Here is a 12668-nt window from a genome sequence, read left to right on the forward strand (position 1 = left end):
ACAAATGTTAGAGAAAAATAGATATACAGATCCTTCCCTACCTACACAATCACCCAGACATCCAGGAAATGTGTGTGTTGGGGGGAGGGGAGGCTCCTGCAATTCTACAGTGTTCTGCTTCTTCCTGTATTACCTGAAGCAAAAAGAAAAAAAGAAAGTACTCTTTGAATAGGAATTCAGTGACAATGTTCTGTACGTACCCAACTTACGGGCAGAACTCCCAGATCTGCCACAACCAGAACCATGATTACATTTTGAGTCTTTGAGCTCTGTGCTGCTCGTCAGCTTCACCCTGTGCAGGGACTTGGTGGTTCCCAGAGACCAGGAAGAAGAGCCATCAGGCAAATAAATGCTGGCATTTCCAACTTGAACATCTTCAGAGGTAGGTGAAGGTCAGAGTCTTGGGGCTGGAAATGTGAGCCTGAAAATGCTTTCATCTGTGGCTTGTGTCCAATTCATGCCCCCAGATCATGCCAACACTATCCCTCTAGAAAAGAAGTAATTGTCCTTGTTCAAACGGAGAAACTGAGACAGAGAAAAATGACATGGGTGACACTGTGTCCCTTCACATGTGATACCCTGAGGACACTATGTATTGTCTACAGAGTATTCCTAGTGAGAAAGTATAACCTGCGTCTAATCCTGAAGAAATTTCAAACAAACCCCACACGAGGAATGTTTAATTAAAAGAAAAAAATGCCTATATTCTTCAAAAATTTCAATGTCATAAAAGACAAAGGGCATTATTGGGTGAATTTATAAAATGGGATACTGATGATAGATTTGATAAAAATATTTTGGAAATGTTAAATTTAATGAAGTTGATAGTTGTACTGTGATCACAGAAGAGAATGTCCCTATTGTTAATACTCACTGAAGTATTATTCCTAAATAAGGAACATGATACATGATACTTACCCTCAAATTGTTAAGGAAAAAACAACAGCAACAACAACAACAACAGAGGGAGAGAGGGAAAGCAATTAGGGGTAAATTCTTTTTTAAAAATTTATTTATTTATTTATTTATTTATTTGGTTGTACTGGGTCTTAGTTGTGGCAGGTGGGGCCCCTCAACTGCGGCTCACGGGCTCCTTAGCTGTGGCTTGCCAGGTCCTTAGCTGCGGCTCGCTGGCTCCTCAGTTGCGGCATGCACGTGGAATCTAGTTCCCTGACCAGGGATCGAACACGAGCCCCCTGCACTGGGAATGCAGAGTCCTATCCCACTGCGCCACCAGGGAAGTCCCTAGGGGTAAATTCTTAAAATAGGTGAAACTGAGCAAATGGTATGTAGTGTTCTTTATACTACTTTTACTCTTGTAACTTGGAAATTATTTCCAAATAGTAGTTTTTTAAAAGTTAAAGGCAACCCATCTAATGGTCCGTGTGCCTCAAATTTTATTTTCCTATTTTATAGTTTGTAACATATGCCAAGAGGAGAACTAGCTAGAGAGTTTTGCAAATTTTAAAATGTCTCTAGGTACTGTGTCTCCCTTTGAGCATCTGAGGGAATTTCACTCAATTCATGTAATTTATCTTCTGCTTCGTTGAAAACTTTGACGCAAAAATAAAGACTCTGAGGGAAAATTGGTTACTTGGAGGGAAAGAGACAGTTACTCCACTCTGACTGTTTAATTCACAGTATCCAGACTTCGCCTTTGTTTTTGCTTTTTTGTCTTCCTTTCTCTTTGGCTTCAGGAGCTTGGAGCACCAGGTTGGGGGTGAGAAAGGAGTGGGGAGAGGGAATTTTTTGGAACAGTACTTAACCTTTTCTTTCAGAACCCCAAATCTCACCACCAGCGAGCTGCCTAAAATAATAGCCAGCACTTATTTTTCATATTCTGTGTTCCAGGTGCTAAAACCCTCTCTTATCTTCTCTCCTGCACACTGAGAGCCATCAATTGTTATGTGTTTCTTTTAAGTATCTTGTTTATTGTCTGACCCCTCTACTAGGATTAAGCTTTATGAGGGCAGGGATTTTTGCCAGTTTTGTTCATGACTGTATCCTTGGTACTTAGAATAGTGCCTGGCTTATAGTAGTCACTTAGTGTAAATATTTGTGGGACAATTAAATTTAAGGTAGATGAGCAAAGGATAAAACTTTCCAAATAGGCTAAAGAGTAAAAAAAAAAAAAAGACCACAAAAAAGTCAATAAAATTAAATAACTTTCACCCGTCTGGAGAAGAAAAGAGAGTCTGAGCTTAATAATAATAATAATAATAATAATAATAATAATAATAAATAGCCAACATTTATTTTGCACATTCTGTGTGCCAGTGATTTATATAGTCAACATTTGCTATGTGGATACTCTCATCCTCATACTACAGATAGGGAAACTGAGGCTTTGAGAAGTTAGGTGGTTGGCTAATCACGTAGCTTATATTAAGCTAGACGTGTTGGGGCTGAGATTCAAGCCCAGGTCTCTCCGACTCCAGTGCCCATGTTTTGTTCTCTGTCTATACTACACTGACCGTCTTTAGTGTGGTACCAAGTGGGAGAGAATTTCCCTCCTATGGTAAGACAGGATGTGTATCCTGTTGGTAGAATAAACCAATCTTTTTTGTTTTTTTAAATTTTATTTGTTTATTTATCTATTTATTTTTGGCTGCGTTGGGTCTTCGTTGCTGCACGTGGGCTTTCTCTAGCTGCGGTGAGCGGGGGCTACTCTTCCTCGCGGTGCACGGGCTTCTCTTGTTGCGGAGCACGGGCTCTAGGTGCGCAGGCTTCAGTAGTTGTGGCACGTGGGCTCAGTATTTGTAGCTCATGGGTTCTAGAGCGCAGGCTCAGTAGTTGTGGCACACGGGCTTAGTTGCTCCGCGGCATGTGGGATCTTCCCAGACCGGGGCTCGAACCCATGTCTCCTGCATTGGCAGGCGGATTCTTAACCACTGCGCCACCAAGGAATTCCCAGAATAAACCAATCTTATTAGAGGAAGAATTGACACCAACCATACCTAGGGTTTGAAACAGGCAGTATCCTTTGACCAGGACCTCTGGCTCTACAAATCTGTGCTCCGAAGTTAATAATGGATTTAACCAAATTTTATTTGCAGGGAGGTTTCCAATGACATTTTTCCCCTAAGGAAGGGAAACCACAAATTTTCAGATGTCTTATGATCCATGGGAAAATATTAATGATATGTGTAACTAGCACGTTAGGAAAATATTCATGGGGAATGTTACTAGTAATATGTCGAAAGGCTTGTCTTTTGTCTCATTTAAATTCATCCAGAAGAGCTACTTCTTTCCCTGCTTCTCTATGAGAGCTTGGCTATAGAACTAGATTTTTCTAGTCACTGCCTAAATTTAGAATATAATAATATATTATTAACTAATATAATAATATAGTATAATATAATATAATACAATATAATGATATATTTAGAAAAAAAGTCTAAGCCCATGCAATAGTCAAAACGCTAAGCTTGAATTAAAATTGTGGCTTCCTCCACACCTAGAAACCTACAATTGGAGAAGAGAGTGGTGGGTTTCCTTGCTCTTTCCACTCCTCCTGCAGGTGGCTAAGTGCCATTTTGGAGGTGGAAGAAGAAGAAGAGATAAAGGGGTCAGAACAGCTCTTTTTGGCAAGCAGTGTTGCACTTTTGAACTTTGTACTTTCGGGGCTTGGTATTGCTTCAAGTTGACTCTGTCGTGGCTGGTTTCATGGGTTGAGTCTTCTCCCACCCCAGCTGATGGAAGTTGCTCACCTGTGGTTCTCTTGATCTGGCTGAATCCATCTCCTTTCTGGCTGGCTTATTGTGACAGCTTTCTCTGGCCACTCACTTTCTATTTCCTTCTGTTGAGTTCTCATGGCTTTTCCCAGCAGCCTGCCTGGAATGAATCTGGCATAAACCCGCACTGGCTCTTTCTTGCATTCCTTTGCCCTATCAACTTCCGTAGGGCAATAAGTAGCCTCTGTCTTGTGACCATAGGTGACTTCAGCTAGCCTCCTTCCCCTTTGCGTTCTCAGGTGTGACTCAGACACCCATCTACTGTGGCTCCACAAACACTTGGGGCACATGTAGAACTCGTGAGAGGTGTCCTTAAAGCCTTTCCAGTGACTTAGGATTGAGAGCTCAGCATTCTTTAAAGAAAAGCTGCTCAAAAATCTCCTCCCCCAAATGTGTCAAATTCCTGACCATTTTCCACCTTTACAATGAGTAAGGGTTTTTTTTTTTTTTTAAAAGATTTATTGATTGATTGATTGATTGATTGATTGCTATGTTGGGTCTTCGTTTCTGTGCTAGGGCTTTCTCTAGTTGTGGCAAGCAGAGGCCACTCTTCATCGCGGTGCGCGGGCCTCTCACTGTCGCGGCCTCTCTTGTTGCGGAGCACAGGCTCCAGACGCACAGGCTCAGTAGTTGTGGCTCACGGGCCTAGTTGCTCCGCGGCATGTGGGATCTTCCCAGACCAGGGCTCGAACCCGTGTCCCCTGCTTTAGCAGGCAGATTCTCAACCACTGCGCCACCAGGGAAGCCCATGAGTAAGGGTTTTAAGAGTCATTTAACCACTTTTGGGCCATCTTTTTTTCTCTTTTTAAAAAAGTCCTTCAAGTCGATCTGTGACAAGCTCACTTTAGGGTCTATCCAAAGGTCTTTGCTAAAACTTTTATTTTAATATCAAGTTACAGATTTTTAAATAAAAAGTCATGATATACAACAGCAAGCCTGATGATTTCAGTTTTATAAAAACAATTCGTATTCATATATCTGCACCTATAAAAGACAGGATAACATACACCCATATAGTGGGATTACTAGAAATACTTCATTGTCTGCCTTGTACTTTTTATGTTTTAAGGATTTTGTATGGTGACAGTTGGAAACTAAACTTTTAAAAAAATTAATTAATTTTATTTTTGGCTGCGTTGGGTCTTTGTTGCTGCGTGTGGACTTTTCTCTAGTTGCAGCGAGCGGGGGCTACTCTTTGTTGCGGTGCACGGGCTTCTCATTGCTGTAGCTTTTCTTGTTGTGGAGCACGGGCTCTAGGTGCACAGGCTTCAGTAGTTGTGGCTCGCGGGCTCTAGAGCTCAGGCTCGGTAGTTGTGGCGCATGGGCTTAGTTGCTCCGCGACATGTGGGATCTTCCCGGACCAGGGTTCGAACCCGTGTCCCCTGCATTGGCAGGCGGATTCTTAACCACTGTGCCACCTGGGAAGCCCCTGGGAACTAAACTTTTGGTGGCAAGCATGCTGTAGTGTATATGGAAGTCAAAATATAATATTGTACATGTGGAACATGTAATGTTATAAACCAATGTCAGCTCAAAAAAAAAGAAGAATTAAAACAATTTTGTGGTGCAGTGGTTAAGAATCCTCCTGCCAATGCAGGGGACACAAGTTTGAGCCCTGGTCCAGGAAGATCCCACATGCCGCGGAGCAACTAAGCCCCTGCGCCACAACTACTGAGCCTGCGCTCTGGAGCCCGCGAACCACAACTACTGAAGCCCACGTGCCTAGTGCCCGTGCTCCAGAACGAGAGAAGCCACTGCAATGAGAAGATCACGTACCACAATGAAGAGTAGCCCCCACTCGCTGCAACTAGAGAAAGCCCACGCGCAGCAATGAAGACCCAACACAGCCAAATAAATAAATAAATAAATAAAACAATTTTGTAAGCTGAATTTGAATTATTTTTTAATCAAGGGAAGGTAACACAGTAAAAAAAAAAAAAAAAAAAAAAAAGGTTTTCCTGCAAAAGGAAGGCATGAAGCTTGAGATGGAGAGACACTTTTTAGCAGAGTCTGTGTCCAGCTTTGGTGTGTACCTGTGACTGAGTGCTGGAGGGCAAGGAAGAATAACTAGAAGACAAAGTGTAAAGAAATTCCATGAGAATTTCCTCTTGCTTCACAACTCTCTTTATGTCTTTTGATCTCTGGCAACAGCTGGGAAGGAAAAACTCCTGACAACACCTATTCAGACATATATGGTCAACAGCATGAAGTGCTGGACACCCTTACTCATGATGTTCCTCTGTATGGTGCTACTGTCTGTGCTGGGAGGAATGAAGGAAAAACACAACCGCAGGTGATGAGGCTGGGTTGGGGATCAAAAGGGGTGCTGGGGCTGTGCTTGTTTCTGGACAAAAGAAGAAGTATCGTGCCTGGCACATCTGACTCAGGACTCACCTTCCCTGGATCACCTGGAAAGGCATCAGTTACCTTTCTATACACAGAGATCCAAGAAATTATCAAGCTGAAGTCTTTCAAAGTCCTTTAATGCTTCCTTTTCCAACCTTGAAAGTAGCAATGTGTATCTGTCAGCTTTTAGATACATTCCATAAATTATAAGGATATAATATTTTCCCATGTCAGGCTATCTTTGAAGGGGAGGGGGGTACCAGTACAGAGCTGCCATATTTTCCCATTCTTCCAGAAGCTCTGTGTCCTACCTGTGTGCACTTTGAAGAGTACCAAATGGGCATTTCTTGATATATACCATTAATTTAGTGGTAGGATATTTCAGAATGTGAAAAGATAGAAAAGAGATATGAGATGGGGCCTTAGTGGGGCAATCATGGGGGCCATATGATGAGAAAATGAAGTCAGTGGAGGGAGCCAAGAAAATTAGGTGAGAGAGATAAGAATTTGGAGAGAGGCTGAGTCAGCAAGGAGGGGAAGAAAAGTGGGGAGAATCTCTTCCTCACTCTCCGTGGTCTAGCTTCCCACACTATGAAATAGGTGTGATAATGAGGCTAGAGGATATCTCAGGCTCTGAGATCTCCCATTATAAAAATGTAAATTTTGTAGGAGGGCACATGAATGCTGGGAGTATACGGAGTCCTACCTCTAGGATGCTCAAAGAGGACTCAGAAGCCTGCAACACTGTAGGACTTGGGGAGCAGAGAAGGCAAAGAGGTCAGTGAAGATGCGATGGGGTCAGTGAAAATGCAATGAGGAAGATAAGGAAGGGGATTTCTCTTAGAAGGCGGATACCTTGGTGGAGACTTGGGGCTGGGATTCTAGGAGGGGCTGCTGAGCTTATGAAGGGCTTCTCTTCCCACACTTGCTATGTGGTCCCTGTCAGCTTCTTATCGTCTCATCTCAATTTCAGGGGGGAATTGTTACTTCAGGAGTGCTGGGGACAGCCAACAGTCCAAGAATGTGCCAAGAAGTGTTCTAGAACCTTTAGATGTGTAGAAATAAATCACACATGCTGCTGGACGTACTGTGGAAATATCTGCTGGGAAAACACAGTGAGTTTGGAGATGCGTGGTTGGGTCTATGTCTTCACTGATTCTCACCTTCTTCTCAGATGCTGTTATCCCTAAACAGAGGACTGAGGTACCCCAAATCCTAGGCACAAAAATAGCAGAAGACGATGTCCCCCTAAACCTGGAAGGCAATCCACTGGCAAATAGACAAAGATACCAGCTTGGGGCACCTTGCTTCTTTCATTATATAATCAATGCCTGTGCTGTCTTCATTACATTTTTCAACAGTTTGCTCTTTTCTTGTTTTTCTAGTCCAGATTTCTAGCCATTGTTTCCAGAGTCAGACTTTTCCATGAGCCCCGTTAGCTCAGCCAGGCCCCAAATCTCTACCTTTCTCTGTTCAATGAACCAATAACCCCCTAGTCAAAAGTAGACAATTTCTGTTGTTACATGAAGTATTCCTGTTCCAAGGTCTGGCGAGGATGAGTAATATTAAGCTTGGGAATGAATTCCTGCTTCTCAGAGTTTCATAGCCTCTAAGCATCTAACCTTTTTCTCTTGTAGATAATCACTGAAAGACAGCTAAAACCCTAACCTCCCACTGGGACACCAGTGGGACACCGCTCTTCTCACTGAGGGCTGGGCAGGAGTAAATCCTTGGCAAATAAACTCATTTGCCAACAGTGGTCTTTGGCTTTTTTCTACTTTATTCCACTACCCTTGAATCCCGCCCTATATTTTTCCCATCCTATAGGGTACATAAGTTTCCAACTCTTGCTTTCAACTCTTGCTTCCCCATTTGATTACCTTAGAACTAATAGGCTAAGTCATGGGCTTCACAGAATAGAAGTTTATTTCTTGCATGCTATTTTAATGAGGGTAATTGGCAAGCAGCCCTTTCTTTCAGTTTTTCAGAGAGCAGTGAATTTGTCTCTGGTGAATTTGTTTTTCACAGGGTATGGGTAAACAATTCTAAAACTACTTTACATGTATAAAAGATTGAACAGATAAGTAAGTAACTTAGATAGGAGCCAGGTTCCTGTTGGAGAAGTTACAAATAAGCAAAAGGAAAATGCTAGAATGAACCCTGGGGTACTGGATTAAAATCAGAGATATCAATATGAACTCATGTTCGGCTTTTATATATATACACACACACACACACACACACAGAGATAGACACATGCAGAAATACTTATGGACACGTATGTATACATGGATTAGTTATACATACATATATTTCTTAGCTATGTCTGCTGAAGGGGCCTAGAAGCAGTGATACCACAGTAGCAGTAAGCACACAAAGAGCCCAGATCTTGGTTCTAAATACCATTCTTCAGTACATGGGCCAAGGCTTCTTAGAGAAATGACTGATTTTAGAACTGGGCCTGGAAAATACAAGATGAGACTGGGGCATCTTTTGGGGTCAGAATTTAATGAAAACCAAAAATCAAAATAATGGGAAACAGGAGCCCACCTGAAGGAGCTCCTAGTGGCCAAAGCCAAGAATAATTTAAGCATAACACTGTTACTGCTGGTCTATTAAAATAAAATGTTACAAAGTTAATGGAAAAATAGCAGACAACTTCAATGTAAAGGGCTTCCCTGGTGGCGCAGTGGTTAGGAATCCGCCTGCCAATGCAGGGAACACGGGTTCGTGCCCCGGTGTGGGAAGATCCCACATGCCGCGGAGCGGCTAGGCCGGTGAGCCACAACTACTGAGCCTGCGCGTCTGGAGCCTGTGCTCCGCAACAAGAGAGGCCGCGACAGTGAGAGGCCCGCGCACCACGATGAAGAGTGGCCCCCGCTCGCCGCAACTGGAGAAAGCCCTTGCACAGAAACGAAGACCCAACACACAGCCAAAAATAAATACATAAATTTATTTAAAAAAAAAAAAGTGAAAATTGAAACATTTCTGCCGGAAAAAAAAAATTCTCCCACTAGAACAACCTTGAGTCCGAAAAGAAAAGTAATACACCACTGCAACTTTTGAAAAAAAATTAATTAATTAATTAATTTTTTGCTGCGTTGGGTCTTCGTTGCTGCGCACGGGGCTTTCTCTAGTTGCGGCGAGCGGGGGCTACTCTTCCTTGCGGTGTGTGGGCTTCTCATTGCGGTGGCTTTTCTTGTTGTGGAGCATGGGCTCTAGGTGCACAGGCTTCAGTAGTTGTGGCTCGTGGGCTCTAGAGCTCTGGCTCAGTAGTTGTGGTGCATGGGCTTAGTTGCTCCATGACCTGTGGGATCTTCCCGGACCAGGGCTCGAACCCATGTCTGCTGCACTGGCAGGCGGATTCTTAACCACTGCACCACCAGGGAAGCCCCAGCACTGCAACTTTAATTACATATTTCTAAGTAAACATTTTAATGTATGAAAAAATACCTTAGTCAGAAATTTAAAAACTCAGCACATAGGTAGACAAAAAACCAGGAAGACATGAAATAAGAGGTTGATAGAACATAAAAAATTGAAGAAAAAGATAAAAGTCATCTTAGAAATAAAGACTGTTACAAGATACTTAGGACAGAATAAATTCAATTAAACTCTAATAGGAATTGAGAAAAATAATGAAAGAAGCCAAGGGACCAAAAATAAATACATAAAGTAAAAACAGTAAGAGAGAAAAAGTTTGAGTTTTAGGGTTTTTCAAAAAGAAAACCTGAATCAACAACAACAAAAAGGACCATCATAGATCCAGCAAATATGATTCAGAATAGTCTCAGATATCAGATGCTTGGTGCCTTCTAATTTAGATTCTTACTTCTACCTTCTCATACCCTCTCACCAGTGGTTTTCAGGAAGTGAACTCTTCCCAAGCCAAGACACTGGACACTATAATAACTGATGGATATACTCCTAGATAATGTAATTTTAGACTTAGGAACATCTTCTGGAGAAAAAGTCTTCCTTGAATATTTCATGTCATGCCCATTCTAATTATATTTGGGCTGATGGGCATTTCTTGGTGGTAGATCTTACACTCAGCACCTAAACCCAACTCTTACATTCCAGATACCTTCCTTTAGCTTCTTAATTAGGCATTCTGGGTCTGTTATGACATAGACAGCTACCAGAAGTGGGATGGGACACACTTTGCTGATCAGTATGAACCCACCTGTGAACACTGGGGGCAGCCAAAGGAGTTGACCAACATCATGATGTATGAGATGAGGAGGATATTTCTAGAGTCCTTCCATATGCTTGACATAGAGAAGGAGCAAGAGAAGAGAATAAATCCTGCAAAAGTCATTGCAACCGTGAGGCTGTGGGTTGGTCGAAAACGGATCAGTGCTGATCTGCGATTCTCTGCAGGCTGGACTTGACATTTTGGAGACCCAGATCATGGCAGAATCTGCATTTGCTTCTTCCTTCGCCTCCAAAAATTTCAAGGTATTCCAAGGGACCCCCAGTTCCTCCCTTCTACATATTATAGCGGCCTACAATTGTTCCAATAAAAACAGAACATGCAGTGATGTCCAGGCAAGTACTCCTCCTAGCCATAGCATTCTAGGTGTAGCTTCTGACTTCTCTAAGGCAGGGTGGACTGTCCAGAGAGGGCCAAGGTACCAGTTACCACAAGGGAGAAGGACAACTGCTTCCAGTAAAATTCGTGGTCCATGGTGTTCATGCCAGTGGCAAGGAATAGGTGAGCCTGGCACCTATGGCATATCCACGTGGTAGGGAGCCCTGGACTTGGACATGTGAGGTCGTTCCCTATGTGGCCCCTGGCAGGTAACTTTGCCTCTCTTAATAGTTTCTCCCAGGTTGTTTGGGGCGTAGCCAAGCATTGGGAGAGTGAGGCTATCTGAGGAAGCACCAAATAAGAGTTTCTGGAGAGCACGCTCTTAGCACCGAGCTACCTCCAATGATGTCTGTGTTGGAGGTGGATCACGATCTCTTTCCTAAGCTCCTTTTGTGCAAGGGCAGCTCTTAGCAGAATGGAGGAGATCCTTCCGTACCAGGAGCCCTGTGATGCTTCTGCAGTGGGTCAGACTCTAGCCCGAGGGAGGCATGTCCTGCCTCTGATGTCTCCTTCACTGATGCTCAGCAGGAAGCACTGGACTGGAGCATAACACCGCCTCCCCTCCTCCATCAGGGCCTGCCCACCTGAATTCTTCACACTTGACCCCGTGTCCCAACTGGCCACGCGTTTTGACCCAGTCTCTGGACTTAGTCCCAGGAACATTTCAGAGGAGTGGTGACTGTGCAGAGTAGGGACTCTGTACCCCAGTGATGAATTTCCACTGACTCACCATGAAACCATGGGCGAGACCCATAGCCATCCTATGCCAATTAATCCGTAGTCGCATCACCATGTACCACCCGTTCCTCCACCCTGTGGCTTCCCTCTGGATTAAAAAAGAAGAAGAAGAAGAAGAAGAATGAAACCATAAGAAGGAGGATTGGGGAAAGGTGGGGAACCACTCAGGTAAAGGAATTCACCGGAGTCGCAGGTCCTGGCATCCCATTCCAGGCCCCATTACGAGAGCGGCCCTATTGGTGGGTGATGGAGTGGGGGAGAGTCAGGGTCAGCACAGGCACTCCCTTCCCTGTGGACAGCCTCACCACATGCACAAGAAGCAAGCAAACAGGGAGCACGGAGGAAACCTCCTCCTCTAGCCAGATCATGACTTCTCACTCTCTTTTGACCTTGAACATGTCATTTAACTTCCCTGGGATTCACTTTCTTCATTGTAAAGACACAGTAAGCTGAACCTCTCAAGGAGGGTGAGGAGAATGGACCAAGTTTAAGAAGAGTCCTCCTTGGGGACCTCCCACTCTGTGTCCCAGGGTCTAGTCTCCATGCATCTCACGTTGAACTTGCCCTTGTGGCTCCAGGGTGAGGAATGCTCTCCTTAGCACCGAGAGATGCCACACATGAGCAGTTTCCCCCCCTGGGAGTACTGGTTCAGTGAGCAGAGCAACAAGGGGGCGGAGCCTGCCAGGGGCTGTCGGGGAGGCCGAAGGGAGGGAGGGTAGAGAAGCATGACAAGGGGAAAGAGATCAGAGACCTGGACCCAGAAAGGCAGGGGCCCTCTGGGGTCTGTGCCGGGTCCTCAACGATCACAAGCACTGGGAGCGAATGAGGCAGGTCCCTGCGCATTTGTTCTGGTTTATTTGACAGGAACAGGTAGTTCAGACAGTGGGGAGGGTGGCATTCCTATTGACATCCTGATTCCGGGTGGTCAGGTCCTTGTCTTCGGCTGCAGGCACAGTCTCTGGGTAGAGGGTTGGGGGGAGCAGGAAGCACAGCCCAGCCTGCTGTCTGACTCACAGGAAGTTCATGCAAACGTTCCCGCAGAAGGTTGAACAGCATATGGTGTTTGCTTGGCACTGTTGGTGATGTGTGCAGGGGAATGTGCACAGATATATTTTGGCTCTCTTCTCACACTCCTTGATTTCTGGCGATAGCTGCTTTTCTGAAACAGAGCAGGAGCAGGGTCAGTGGAACCAGGCCCCTGGAGAACACCTCTCTAAAACCTAGAGCCAGACTTCCCTGGTGACGCAGTGGTTGGG

The 12668-nt window shown here is 44.3% G+C and overlaps 1 protein-coding gene across 1 annotated transcript; it reads left to right on the top strand.

Annotated features, from left to right (window-relative positions):
- Positions 1-4497: 4497 nt before the first annotated feature.
- On the top strand, positions 4498-11044 carry LOC309645329 (uncharacterized protein). The gene is made up of 3 exons (XM_082430381.1): positions 4498-6027; positions 7054-7195; positions 10464-11044. Exons 1-3 carry the CDS (start codon positions 5927-5929, stop codon positions 10830-10832), a joined length of 612 nt encoding a protein of 203 aa, XP_082286507.1. The 5' UTR covers positions 4498-5926; the 3' UTR covers positions 10833-11044.
- Positions 11045-12668: the final 1624 nt, after the last annotated feature.

The sequence above is a fragment of the Balaenoptera physalus genome (assembly GCF_965194825.1).
Source record: "Balaenoptera physalus genome assembly, chromosome: 16".
Lineage (NCBI taxonomy): Eukaryota > Metazoa > Chordata > Mammalia > Artiodactyla > Balaenopteridae > Balaenoptera > Balaenoptera physalus.